This window comes from Nicotiana tomentosiformis, chromosome 11 (assembly GCF_000390325.3).
Source record: "Nicotiana tomentosiformis chromosome 11, ASM39032v3, whole genome shotgun sequence".
NCBI lineage: Eukaryota > Viridiplantae > Streptophyta > Magnoliopsida > Solanales > Solanaceae > Nicotiana > Nicotiana tomentosiformis.
The window spans coordinates 118,737,601-118,753,361 of NC_090822.1; the positions used below are offsets into that span (position 1 = coordinate 118,737,601).

The following is a 15,761-nucleotide window of genomic DNA, read 5'->3' on the forward strand; positions in this document are numbered from 1 at the left end:
CGCATATTAGAAATGTGGGACGCTTGGTCTAATGGCAAAGAACCGCCCAGTATAATCCCCCGATTTCCTGAACTGCTTCCCAGGACGAGTGGAATCTCTAATGTCCCCATCCCCGTAACAAACCCATTCATCCCGTTTGGATACCCCCACTATATCGTCCAATTTCACCGGTATGCCTTCTGAGGTCGAGATATCAAGCTTATCCCATATAGGCAACATGTGAAAGATCTTAGAAAACGATTCAAGTCCGTCGAGTTCATGTATATTCCTCGATTCCACAACGAGTTAGCTGATGCATTAGCTACTTTGGCCTCAATGCTGTCGTATTCGGGCACTGTCCATATTGACCCGCTGGAAATCCAAATTCGAGAGAGGCATGGTTATTGTAATAAAATTGAAATAGAACCAGATGTTCAGCCATGGTATCATGATATCAAAAGGTTTATGAAAATAAAGAAATATCCTGAACAGGCTAGTGGAGACCAAAAGAGAACCATTAGAAGGCTTGCCAGCGGTTTTTTCTTGAGCGGAGAAATCTTGTACAAAAGAACTCCAGATCTGAATCTCTTAAGGTGTGTAGATACCCTAGAAGCTGAAAAGATCATGAACGAAGTGCATTCGGGAGTATGTGGACCTCACATGAATGGATATGTCCTTGCAAAGAAAATCCTTCAGGCAGGTTATTACTGGATGACCATGGAAAAAGATTGCTTCAGTTTTCTACGGTTAATTTTATTGATGAGTATGTATTAATTCGTTATTTTTCTTGTTTATTCAATGAAGTAATGGCTTTCCATTTTAGCATGCTTTAGTTTTATTTTGTTCTCCTATCTTAGTGACTAAATTGATCCTGCCTGTATCTATCTTTTCCTGCCATAAATTTAGTCTAATTTCAAATATTGGTTAGCAGTAAAATTATAAGAGATTAGGTTGGGCCATGATTGGTGTAACACTTTAATTGAACTTCTCTAGCGTATTTATGGGCTAATTGTTGCGCATGACCAAAAACAAATAAACATTCACAAGCTAGCCAACTTTTTCCATAATTAATTTACTTCATTTCCTCCATAACAATATACATACCTCATGACCTTATAATAATGTCAAAATTAGTAACTGAATAATATTCGAACACCGTAGCTTGATTTAGGCGCGATTAATAATAAATCATCGTGACTATGGGTACGGTTCATGTGGCATAGTCATGATACGTAAACCCCAATTCAAGTGCGCGTTTCACGCGACTTGACCATAACTTTAAATAATAATAAAAATAAACATGTTGTAAATTGCGGGTGCGTTTCACGTGGCGCGGTTTGCAATGTGTACCAAAACGACAAGTGTGCGACATCGCGACTTGTTCAAATAAATTCCATAAATATTAAAAAAGCGGTAAAAGACAAAAATACACAATGGGTTTAAAACATGTAATAAATCAGATAATTACGCCAAGTATTAATTGTTAAGCAACTGTGCTAAAATCACAAAACTCGGGAGTGCCTCACACCTTCTCCCAGGTTAACAGAATTCCTTACCCAGTTTTCTATGTTCGCAGACCAAAAATAAGAGTCAAATTTCCTCGATTTGGGATTCTAAAATAAATCGGTGACTTGGGACACCATAAATTATTCCAAGTGGCGACTCTGAATAAATAAATAAACCCATTTCGAATACTGTCACTTCAATTGGAAAAACTCCCTATCCCCTATCCCCTCGGGAAAAAAGAGGTGTGACAAGTCACATTTAACGCCATCTGGTCACTCGTCTCGTAGGCTAAAACTCAATAATTACAGCACAATTATGGCACAAAAACACATAAAAGAATTATCACATAAGCCTATCAGGCATAACTCCATATTAGTACTATAGTACAAATTAAACTTTATAATGGGAGAATTTAAACTCATAAATATTTCACCACAAGGACCTCGTCCTTATATAACTTCCACCATGGCTTGTAGCCCGATTTAAATATTTCACATCATATATAAAAAAAATGCGAGGATCTCATCCTCAGCTCTAAATCGCCAGTATTTTGCACATTGTGCCAACTGAAATTTCAATTTCCTTTCTTTCTTCTTTTCAATAAATTTTATAAACATTTTTCATAACACATAATGAACCCTCATACCGGTAGGGCATATAATTCATAAAATTAGAATCAATTAATCCGTAACACATCAAACCCACTGTAATGAATAATAGAAATTACTTTTGGACTTATAGCCCTCAATGGTATCCAAAAATAAAAATGACAGACACGGGCTCACATCTTTAAATCTTCCAACAGGGATAAACATATAAGTGGGTCACAAAATTACGAAAGTCACCCATAAGCGGAGCATAATAGGAGGACTCACCTCAATATTCAGAATCGAATCAAACTAAGAATAGTGCTACCTTTTTTTTATTTATTGTAAATTGATTCACACCTGTAACGGCACTATCTGGTGTATCGGCCTCCGCTAAATCATAGCAATTATATCAACGGGCCGGGCCTCCACCTCTTAGGCGCCCTATACCCGCCTGTCCTTCACCCCTAACTAGTTGTGCCCGTGGAGTATTAGCTACACTGGGGTCCATAGTCCGAGTGTTCTCACAAAATTAACCTCTCCCAAGTCTAGGACAATCTCTCATAATATGCCTAGTATCACCACACTCATAACAACCCCTCTGAGGTCGCGATTGCTCGTACTGAGTCTGTGCCGAATAACTGGAATGACCATTATAGGAATCCTGTGTTGGTGGTGCATCGTAAGAACTTACTGGAGCACTCCGAGAAATCTGATGTGCGGACTGAGATGGCCGACTGCTCGAGCCTCCGCTATAATGGGTCCCAGCTGAAAAGTAAAATCCACTGAACCCTCCAGAGCCTCGAGACCTTTTGGCCTCTTTTGACACCTTTTCCCCACCTAGAACACTCTCAATCTTCCTCTCAATCTCCACTACTTATTGAAATGGAGTATCAGTTTTCAACTCTCGATCCATGCATATTTTAAGATCATAATCAAGCCCCTTAATGAATCTACGAACCCGCTCTCTGACTGTAGGAACCAAGATAGGTGCATGACGGGCTAACTCACTGAACCTGATGGCATATTCTAACGATGTCATAGTGCCCTGACACAACCGTTCAAACTCTGTGTGCTACGCATCTCGGAGAGTTTGGGGAACAAACTCTTTCAAAAATATTTCCGAAAATTAAGCCCAAGTTGGTGGTATTGCATCGTCCGGTCTACTTTCTTCATAGATTTTCCACCACAGATACGCTGTGCCTGACAGCTGAAATGTAGTAAAGGCAACTCCGCTCACTTCCATAATACCCATGGTGCGAAAAATACAGTGACAATTTTCTAGAAATCCTTGGGCATCCTCTATAGTTGTGCCACTGAAAGTAGGTGGACTATACATCTTAAACCTCTCAAGTCTCTTTTGTTCTTCTTCTGATGCCCCTGGCCTGACCTCAAGCCGAACCGGAATCACAGGTTGTACCGGTACTACACCCAGAACCTAACCAACGTGAACCTGCTGCTCTGGAGTTGTGGTAGGAGTCTGAGCTACTCCCCCAATCTACTAAATATTTGGCGCAACTGAGATTAATCCCGCCTGAGTTAATGTACCAAACATACTCAGGAACTGTGTTAAAGTCTCCTGAAGTCCGGGGGTAACAACATGTGCTTCTGGTACCTGTCCCCAAACTTGAGCTACTGGTGGCTCCTCCACTGTTATTCTGACAGGTGCTCTAGTCGCGGCACGTGCCCTTCCTCGACCTCTACCTCGGCCTCTACCTCGGCCCCGACCTCTTGCAGCCCTAGCAGTATGTGCGGATGCCTGCTCAGCTAACCCGGTAGCACGTGTCCTCACCATCTGTGAGAGAATAGAGATACAAAAGGCTCAAATTCCACAATCAACAAATCCGCACGATAGGAATGAAAGAAGTTGAAATTTCCTAACCGTTCTGTAGCCTCTCGAAGATAAGTACAGACGTCTCCGTACCGATCCGCAAGACTCTACTAGACTCGTTCGTGACTAGTAGAACCTATGAACCTAGAGCTCTGATACCTACTTGTCACGACCCAAAATCCCACCACAGGCATCGTGATGACACTTAGTCTCTAAGACTAAGTAAGTCGATTTCAATTACATTTCAAGCCATTTTGTTTTATAAGTAATCAAAACTAACAACAGAAATAATCAAACAACCTCCCAAGACTGGTAGTACTGAGTCACGAACTCTAACTGAATGCATGCAATGATCTCAAGGATCAAATATACAATATTGTTCGAATAAGAGTTGATAGTACAAAAAAATGGAAAGACTCCAAGGGACTGCGACGACCAAGCAGCTCTACCTTGAATCCTAGCGATCACACTTTAGCTCTGTCCGAATCTGATATATCCAACACCTGGCTCTGCACAAAAATGTGCAGAAGTGTAGTATGAGTACACCACAGTCGGTACCCAGTAAGTATCAAGACTAACCTTAGTGGAGTAGAGACGAGGTACAGTCAAGACACTCGCTAGTCTAATAACCTGTGCAATATGATATACAAAATAATAGAAAACAAATAACAATAAGGGCAACACAAATCAACCAGTAATATTGCTCAACAATTAATAAATATAAGTACACCCAATTAAATCAAGTCCTTCAAATAAATATCTTTCACATATAATTCTTCCAAATAACTCTCTTTCAAATATAATTTCCTCAAATAAATATCTTTCAAATATAATTTTTTCCATAAATCTATTTCAAACATAATTTCCTCAATTAGGTATCTTTCAAATATAATTTTTTCAACAAATACTTTTTGAATAAAAATGCTTCCAAATAAATATTTTGAATATAATTCTTTCAATAAAAAGTCACCATGTGACACCTCATTTCATAATTATAAAAATACGGGTTTCAACCCTTTTCATATTTTTCGTAAATATGGATCTTAGCCCACTTTCATATTTTACGGCATTTCGTGTCCATAATTAAGTCATCATATTTTCCCGGCACCTCGTGCCCATTTTTCATATCACATCTGCGCAGACAGTTCACGCGCCAATAATAATCATTATTTACTCACGGCACCTCGTGCCCACATTTCTTTATCACAACCGCCTGGCAATAGCTACAGGCTCCAATTTCAACATAAATCAGACTATTATCAATTTACCAACAACAAGACAAATTGCACAACGTATAAAAATAAACACAAGAAAAATCACAACATCACATAAAAATCACCAATGCAACCACTCTACATCATCACATATCATCCTTGACAATAACCACCCTTATCTCTCCTATAGTCACCCTTATCACTCCTATAATAGCCTCCTTTATCCCTCCGCCCTGACAATATCAATAGACACCCTTATCACTCCTATAGCCACCCTTATCTCTCCTATATCCACCCTTATCGCTCCTATATCCACCTTTATCGCTTCTATAGCCAGCCTTATTATTCCGCCCAAACAATATCCCAACACACATAACAACAGTGAAATGCTGTCACGACCCAAAATCACATTACAGGCGTCGTGATGGCACCTAGTCTCTAAGACTAGCTAAGCCGATTACAATTACCTTTTGAAGCCATTTTTAAAAAAATAAGTAATCAAAACTAACAGCGGAATAAATATGAATATACAACCTCCCAAGACTGGTAGTACTGAGTCACAAACTCTAATTGAATACATGGAATAATCACGAAGACCAAATATACAATACTGTTTGATTACAAATTAACAGTACAATGAATTGAAAAGACTCCAAGGGACTACGATGGCCAAGCAGCTCTACCTTGAATCTTTACAATCATGCTTTAACTCTGCTCAAGTCCGATACCTCTAATACCTGGCTCTGCACAAAATTGCGCAGAAGTGTAGAGTGAGCACACCACAGCGGTGCCCAGTAAGTATCGAGACTAACCTCAATGGAGTAGAGACGAGGTACAGTCAAGACACTCACTAGTCTAATAGCCTGTGCAGTATAATGTACAAGATAGTAGGAAATAAATAACAATAAGGATATCATAAAAGAACCAGTGACATGCACAGCAAGACAACACAACACCATTTAATATCGCTCAACAAATAATAATACAAGTACACCCAATTAAATCAAATTCTTCAAAATATATATCGTTTATCTATAAGTTTTTCAATGAAAGTCTCTAGAATATAATCCTCTTCAATAAATATATTTCGAATATACTTCCTTCAAATAAATATCCTTCCAATATAATTCTTTCAAATAAATATCTTTCAAGTATAATTCTTTCAAGTAAATATCTTTCAAATATACTTTTTTCAAGTAAATATCTTTCTAATATAATTCTTTCAAATAAATATCCTTCTAATATAATTCTTCCAAGTAAATATCCTTCAAATATAATTCTTTCAAGTAAATATCCTTCAAATGTAATTCTTTCAAATAAAAGTTACCTTGTGACACCTCATTTAACTTTCCTGGCGGGAGAAATATATTCAACACATCACATCAAATGGCACGGCAATACCTTCGTGCACTTATCTCATTCTCACCAAATATATATATATATATATATATATATATATATATATATATATATATATATATATATATATATATATAAAAGTAGATCAAATCAATTGGTACGGCAACACCCTTCGTGCATTTATATCTTTCTCACCGTACATACATATAACAGTACCAACTAAGTGGGAGAAGTGCCAATAACAATAAAAAGAATAAAGTAGAGGCACACAGGAAGCAACAACGACTACAAGTCACATTGAAAACATAGGTGCATAATAACATCTCAAGATAAAGGCATGAATGTATACACAACAAAATGATATCACAATATAATGTATGTCTCTCATCCTCTCCTGCACGGAAACACCCTTCGTGCCATGAGTATATGATAATATAAAAATAATTGCACGGCATCACCCTTCGTGCTTTTACTCTCATCCTCACCTGATAATATACATGAAACGGCACGGCATCACCCTTCGTGCTTTTACTCTCATCCTCACCTGATAATATAAATGAAGCGGCACGGCATCACCATTCGTGCTTTACACTCTCCCTCACATGATAATATAATTCAAATGGCACGGCATCACCCTTCGTGCTTTACACTCTTCCTCACCAAGCACATGTATAACATTAACAAGCAAGGTAGGAAGCATAAATAATGTCAAGGAGAGTATTTAATCCACAACACAATACAATAATTCATATTACAATTTTTCCACTAACCACAATCAAGTTCCAAATATGTAGCAGAATCAATAAATTTCTCAATAAATAGTCCAAGGCTCCACACAATGTATATAAAACCTCAAAACAATCAACAGATGTGAAAAATACTCAGTATAGGGCAACGCCTTCATTAATCCAAATTCTTGATAATTATATTAACTCCTCAATTTAAACATATTTAATAAATATTTGCAGATAAGGATTCCATAATGAATTTAATTCCAAGAAAAATATCAAATCAACAAACACCCGTAATTCACATAAAATCCAAATGACAATAACACCAAGTTATTATATAAAATACAAACTTGACAAATAAGGAATGAGGCGTGATAATTCAAGGATTTACTAATGCCAACAATTATCTAATTTAATACATGAGAATGCCTAAAACATTAAACCAATCAAATTTTCACATATAAGCCTTAGTACGTACTCGTCACCTCGCGTACACGGCTTTCAAATCACACAATTTCCACATAGGACTCAATGCCTAAGAGGTAATTCCCTCACTCGAGGTTAGGCAAGATACTTACCTTTTTGAAGTTATGCCGATATTCCAAAATCGCATCCTTTCTTGAATTGACCTCCAAACCGCCCAAATCTATCCAAATTAATTGTATAACTCCATTAAAATTCATCGGAAACAATTCTGGATAATAATACGTCGACTTAAAAATTTATTCCAAAAGGTCAACCCGGGACCTGCCCCTTGGAACCCGATATAATTTTCATGAAATCCGAACACCCATTCCGATACTAGTTCAACCATACCAATTTTATCAAATTCCGATAACAACTCGACCTCCAAATTTTAAATTTTTGTTTTTGGAAGATTTTGCAAAAATCTTGATTTCTTCCATTAAAATCCGAATTAAATGATGAATATAATCATAGATTCATGAAATATAAATACTTTTGGATATAGAACACTTACCCTAATCCATTTGGTGAAAAATCGCCTCAAAAATTGCTTCAATCCGAGCTCCATAGCTCCAAATATGTCAAAAATGACTGAAACCTCGAAATATAGCTACTGCCCAGGTATTTACTCTTCACGATCGCGGAAAACGCTTCGCGATCGCGGAAAACCAATTGCGATCGCGAAGAAGAAACTTCTTAACTCTTCCGGACAATCTCTAGTATAACGGTCATAACATTTTGTACATACCTCCAATTGATGAATGGTTTACCTTTTTGAAAACTAGATTCTAAGGGCTATAACTTTCATTTGTTTCTCATCTTCCAATTCCTTATAGATTTCGAGATATAAGCTTCCAAAGTCATCCCTATGTAACATCAATTTCCAAACTCTTCCCGCTTAGCCTGTAGTTTATCCATCATAACTTTTTGTACACACCTCCAAATTACAAATAGTTTACGTTTCTGAAAACTAGACACAAAGGGCTACAAATTTTATTTTTGGATCATCTCCAAATTCCTTATAGATTGTGAGATATAAGCTTCCAAAAGTTGGATCAATGCAGCAGAACTTTCCTCTACGCGATCGCGAAAGGCCTTCCGCGATCACGATTCACTGGTCAGTTTCCTCCATTTTGTGCTTCGCGATTGCGGCCAATTCCACGCGATCGCATAGCACACTGCTATAGCCAAAGACCAGCAGCTATATATGGCCTAGAAATGGTCCGAAACCACTCCGAAACTCACCCAAGCCCCTCGGGACCCCGTCCAATCACACCATCCAGTCCCATAACATAACACGGACCTGCTCGAGGCCTCAAATCACATCGAACAACATCAAAACGATGAATCACATCTCAAACCAAAATCTATGAACTTTGAACTTTCAAATTCTATATCTTGTGCCGAAACACATCAAATCAATCCGGAATGACTTCAAATTTTGCACACAAGTCATAATTGACATAACGAAGCTATTCAAATTTCCAGAATCGGATTCCGACCCCGATATCAAAAAGTCAACCCCCCGGTCAAACTTTCCAATAATTCAACTTTCGCCATTTCAAGCTTAATTCCACTACGGACCTCCAAATAATTTTCCGAACACGCTCCTAAGTCCAAAATCACCCAACGGAGCTAACAGAACCGACGGAACTCCATTCCAGAGTCGTCTTCACACATTTTCGACTATGGTCAAAATCCTAAGACTTAAACTTTCGTTTTAGGGACCGAGTGTCCCAAATCACCCCGAATCATCCGATAACTGAATTTAACCATGCACGCAAGTCAATACATATAATACAATGCTGTGCAGGGCCTTATGCCGCCGAACGGGACTTAAATTCTCAAAACGACCGACCAGGTCGTTACATTCTCCATCTCTTAAACAAACGTTCGTCCTCGAACGTGCTAAGAATTATTCTGAGATTACCAAATTGATGATTTTACTTTTACACATATACTCACGGTTGATCCCACATTACCGCATTAGAAATAAGCCCGACAACACCCTCTCATTTGAGATTGTTTCTTTTCTCCATTCTTATAAGCTTTAAAGCAAAATCCCTAACTCTCCAATCATTTCCAAAATGCCTGATTTTCATCTTGACGCACGGTATTAGTCTCAACTAGCTATAGCAACTCGTGCCTACGCACACATCAACTTTCTTGATAGTGTTGAAGTACTCTGGGATATTACATTCTCCCCCGCTTAGGTTCATTCGCCCTTGAATGATGAGTAGAGTCTGCCCTCAAACACATAACATAACTTTTCTCTTCTTTCACACATAAAAATCTCCTAAATTTTTCTAACTCCCAAATTTTTCAGAAATTTTGGCAGAGTCTCCCCTGTAATTGGGCCAATCCACCTGCCAGAGTAACACCAAAATAATTCCTAACAACACATCCACAACACAACAAAATACCACAAGGTATATATCAATAACACCAATCTCAGCATTACAAGCACTGCATCACAATGATATTAGGACATGAAGCACATTATATGTATGCTCATCACCACATCTCGGGTCTTATAAGTTGTTCATAATTAATTCCAGCATCAGCAATAAATCTCATATTAACCACCACCTTATTTTGAATTTTCACAACACTGACAACAGAATGTGAGGCATGAAGACCTCATAACTGCTTACTCGGATTAATGAGTCATATTTAACGCCATCTGGGCACTCACCTCGTAGGCTAAAATACAATAATTACAGCACAATTATGACACAAAAACACATAAAAGAATTATCACATAAGCCTATCAGGCATGACTCCCTATTAATACTCTAGTACAATTTAAACTTCACACAAGGGAGAATTTGAACTCATAAATATTTCACCACAAGGATCTCGTCCTTATATACTCCTACCGCGGCTTGTAGCCCGATTTAAATATTTCACATCATATAAAAATGCGAGGATCTCGTCCTCAACTCTGTATCACAAGTATTTTGCACATTGTGCCAACTAAAATTTTCAATTTCCTTTCTTTATTCTTTTCAATAAATTTCGTAAATAGTTTTCACAACACATAATGAACCCTCATACCGGTAGGGCATATAATTCATAACAATTGGAATCGATCATTCTGAAACACATTAAACCCACTGTAATGAATAATATTAATTACTTTTAGACTTAGAGCCCTCAATGATGTACAAAAATAAAATGACAGATACGGGCTCACATCTTCAAATCTCCCAACAGGGATAAACATATAAGTGGGTCAAAAAATTACGGAGTTCACGCATAAGCGGAGCATAATAGGAGGACTCACCTCAATATTCAGGACCAATCAAATTAAGGGAAAATATCCTTTTATAACAAAATCAGGATTGTACCTGTAACGACACCATCTAGTGTATCGGCCTCAGCCAAATCATAGCGATTATATCAACGGGTCGGGCCTCCACCTCTTAGGCGCCCACTACCCGCCTGTCCTCCATCTCTAGCTGACTGTGCACGTGGAGTGTTAACTGAAATAAAGCTTGTAGGTGGAGTGATCTGATGAAATCCACCCCTCCCAAGTCTGGGACAATCTCTCATGATGTGCTTAGTATCACCACACTCATAGCAACCCCTCTGCGGGTTCGGCTGCTCACACTGAGTATGTGCCGGATAACTGGATTAACCATTACAGGAATCCCGTGCCGGTAGTGCATTGTAAGAACTTACTGTAGTACTCTGAATATTCTGAAATTATTTTTGTGACCCCGCTGGTACTAACATGTAGAATTATTAAGGATGCGAAAATACCGCAAGCCCCAGCATCATCCCATACAATCTCACCTCCTAATCATATACATGTTTCGGAGAACCTTTCAATACCATATAAATACATCTCAGGTCCCAACTGATATAGCACATGACCTCGCAATTTGATCGTTGATAGTGGACTCCCTTCACTTGGTGCGAAGCCACATGATACATTTCGATGATCCACAATACTAACCTTCATCGCTCATAGGACACCGGTCATAAGACACCTCAAGCCATTTATTTGGCGCATGTCATCTTCGTGACAGTTAAACTCGCTTCCTCCAGTGCCTTGGCTATGTATGTACCCTTCGCTAAATAGAAATCCCATACGAACTACATAGTCTCTAATACCACCAACTATTTAAGATCTACATCCACCTCGTGACCCTACCACAATTGTGATGATTAGGCAATTAATTAAACCTTCTTAAGATCATACTTATTAACTAGCTATCAGAACCTGTTGCACCTCAATGTACACAACTGAATGATCTCTCAATACTTCTGCATCCTCGATCTGGATGACACGTTGTAATAATGGTTGAGCAACCCTGGCTCCCTTATAACCCCTTTATAGTATCAGGAACCGTTGGCGCATAGTTGATACCGAGTGAGCAATTTCATACACAAGTGGATGCAAAAAGACATAAGAAATATGCTTCAAGCAGAATAAATGTCGCTTGATAAGGAATGAAAGAAGTGAAATTTTCTAACAGTTTTGTAGCCTCTCGAAGATAAGTACAGATATCTCTGTACCGATCCGCAAGACTCTACTAAACTCGTTCGTGACTCGTAGAACCTATGAACCTAGCGCTCTGATACCAACTTGTCACGACCCAAAATCTCACCACAGGCGTCGTGATGGAACCTAGTCTCTAATACTAGCTAAGCCGATTACAATTACCTCTTGAAACCATTTTTAAAAAAAAATAAGTAACCAAAACTAACAGCAGAATAAATATGAATATACAACCTCCCAAGACTGGTAGTACTTAGTCACGAACTCTAATTGAATACATGGAATAATCACGAAGACCGAATATACAATATTATTTGATTACAAATTAACAGTATAATGAAATGAAAAGACTCCAAGGGACTGCGACGGTCAAGCAGCTCTACCTTGAATCTTTACGATCACGCTTTAACTCTGCTCAAGTCTGATACCTCCAATACCTGGCTCTGCACAAAAATGTGCAGAAGTGTAGAGTGAGCACACCACAGCGGTGCCCAGTAAGTATCGAGACTAACCTCAATGGAGTAGAGACGAGGTACAGTCAAGACACTCACTAGTCTAATAGTCTGTGCAATATAATGTACAAGATAGTAGGAAACAAATAACAATAAGGATATCATAAAAGAACCAGTGACATGCAAAGCAAGACAACACAACACCATTTAATATCGCTCAACAAATAATAATACAAGTACACCCAATTAAATCAAATTCTTCAAAATATACATCTTTTATCTATAAGTTTTTCAATGAAAGTATCTAGAATAAAATCCTCTTCAATAAATATATTTCGAATATACTTCCTTCAAATAAATATCCTTCCAATATAAATCGTTCAAATAAATATTATTCGAATATAATTCTTTCAAGTAAATATCTTTCAAATATACTTCTTTTAAGTAAATATCTTTTTAATATAATTCTTTCAAATAAATATCCTTCTAATATAATTCTTTCAAGTAAATATCCTTTAAATATAATTCTTTCAAGTAAATATCCTTCAAATATAATTCTTTCAAGTAAATATCCTTCAAATATAATTCTTTCAAATAAAAGTCACCTTGTGACACCTCATTTAACTTTCCTGGCGGGAGAAATATATTCAACACATCACATCAAATGGCACGGCAATACCTTCGTGCACTTATCTCATTCTCACCCAATATATATATATATATATATATATATATATATATATATAAGTAGATCAAATCAATTGGCACGGCAACACCCTTCGTGCATTTATATCTTTCTCACTGTACATACATATAACAGTACCAACTAAGTGGGAGAAGTTCCAATAACAATAAAAAGAATAAAGTAGAGGCACATAGGAAGCAACAACGACTACAAGTCATATAGAAAACATAGGTGCACAATAACATCTCAAGATAAAGGCATGAATGTATACACAACAAAACGATATCACAATATAATGTATGTCTCTCGTCCTCTCCTGCACGGAAACACCCTTCGTGCCATGAGTATATGATAATATAAAAATAATTGCACGGTATCACCCTTCGTGCTTTTACTCTCATCCTCACCTGATAATATAAATGAAACGGCACGGCATCACCCTTCGTGATTTCACTCTCATCCTCACCTGATAATATAAATGAAACGGCACGGCATCACCCTTCGTGCTTTTACTCTCATCCTCACCTGATAATATAAATGAAACGGCACGGCATCACCCTTCGTGCTTTTACACTCTCAATGGCACGGCATCACCCTTCGTGCTTTACACTCTCCCTCACATGATAATATAATTCAAATGGCATGGTATCACCCTTCGTGCTTTATACTCTTCCTCACCAAGCACATGTATATCATTAACAAGCAAGGTAGGAAGCATAAATAACATCAAGGAGAGTATTTGATCCATAACACGATACAAAAATTCATATCACAATTTTTCCACTGACCACAATCAAGTTCCAAATATGTAGCAGAATCAATAAATTTCTCAACAAATAGCCCAAGGCTCCACACAACGTATATAAAACCTCAAAACAATCAACAGAGGTGAAAAATACTCAGTATAGGGCAACGCCTTCATTAATCCAAATTCTTGATAATTATATTAACTCCTCAATTTAAACTTATTTAATAAACATTTGCAGATAAGGATTCCATCATGAATTTAATTCCAAGAAAAATATCAAATCAACAAACACCTGTAATTCACATAAAATCCAAATAACAATAACACCAAGTTATTATATAAAATACAAACTTGACAAATAAGGAATAAGACGTGATAATTCAAGTATTTACTAATGCCAACAATTATCTAATTTAATACATGAGAATGCCTAAAACTTTAAACCAATCAAATTTGCACACATAAGCCTTAGTACGTATTCGTCACCTCGCGTACACGGCTTTCAAATCACACAATTTCCACATAGGACTCAATGCCTAAGGGGTAATTCCCCCACTCGAGGTTAGGCAAGATACTTACCTTTTTGAAGTTATGCCGATATTCAAAAAATGCATCCTTTCTTGAATTGACCTCCAGACCGCCCAAATCTATCCAAATTAATTGTATAACTCCATTAAAATTCATCTGAAATAATTCCGGATAATAATACGTCGACTTAAAAATTTATTCCAAAAAGTCAACAAAAGTCAACCCGGGACTTGCCACTTGGAACCCGATATAATTTTCATGAAATCCGAACACCCATTCTGATACTAGTTCAACCATACTAATTTTATCAAATTCCGATAACAACTCGACCTCCAAATCTTAAATTTTCGTTTTTGGAAGATTTTGTTCTTCCATTAAAATCCGAATAAAACAATAAATATAATCATAGATTCATGAAATATAAACACTTTAGGATATAGAACACTTACCCTAATCCATATGGTGAAAAATCGCCTCAAAAATCGCTTCAATCCGAGCTTCATAGCTCCAAATATGTCAAAAATGGCTGAAACTCGAAATATAGCTATTGCCCAGGTATTTACTCTTCGCGATCGCGAAAAATGCTTCGCAATTTTTCAGCCCCAAAATTGCGCTTCGCGATCGCGGAAAACCAATTGCGATCGCGAAGAACAAACTTCTCAACTCTTTCGGACAGCCTCTAGTATAACGGTCATAACTCTTTGTACAAAACTTCAAATGATGAATGGTTTAACTTTCTGAAAACTAGATTCCAAGGACTATAACTTTCATCTGTTTCTCATATTCTAATTCCTTATAGCTTTCGAGATATAAGCTTCCAAAGTCAGCCCTATGCAACAGAGATTTCCAAACTCTTCTCGGACAGCCTGTAGTTTATCCACTATAACTTTGTGTACACACCTCCAAATTACAAATAGTTTACATTTCTGAAAACTAGACACAAAGGGATATAACTTTTTTTTTGGATCATCTCCAAATTCCTTATAAATTGTGAGATATAAGCTTCTAAAGTCGGGTCAATGCAGCAGAACTTTCCTCTACGCGATCGCGAAAGGCCTTCCGCGATCGCGATTCACTGGCCATTTTCCTCCATTTTGTGCTTCGCGATCGCGGCCAATTCCACGCGATCGCATAGCACACTGCTGTAGCCAAAAACCAGCAGCTATAGA

At 37.5% G+C, this 15,761-nt stretch overlaps 1 protein-coding gene across 1 annotated transcript; it reads left to right on the forward strand.

The window, feature by feature from the left end:
- The first annotated feature begins 258 nt into the window (after nt 1-258).
- On the forward strand, nt 259-753 carry LOC138902085 (uncharacterized). The gene has a single exon (XM_070189896.1). The coding sequence runs from the start codon at nt 259-261 to the stop codon at nt 751-753; it is 495 nt and encodes a 164-aa protein (XP_070045997.1).
- Nucleotides 754-15,761: the final 15,008 nt, after the last annotated feature.

Bases quoted from the DNA above. Each gene is read 5' to 3' on its own strand.
- LOC138902085 (XM_070189896.1), top strand. From the start codon at position 259: ATGTATATTCCTCGATTCCACAACGAGTTAGCTGATGCATTAGCTACT.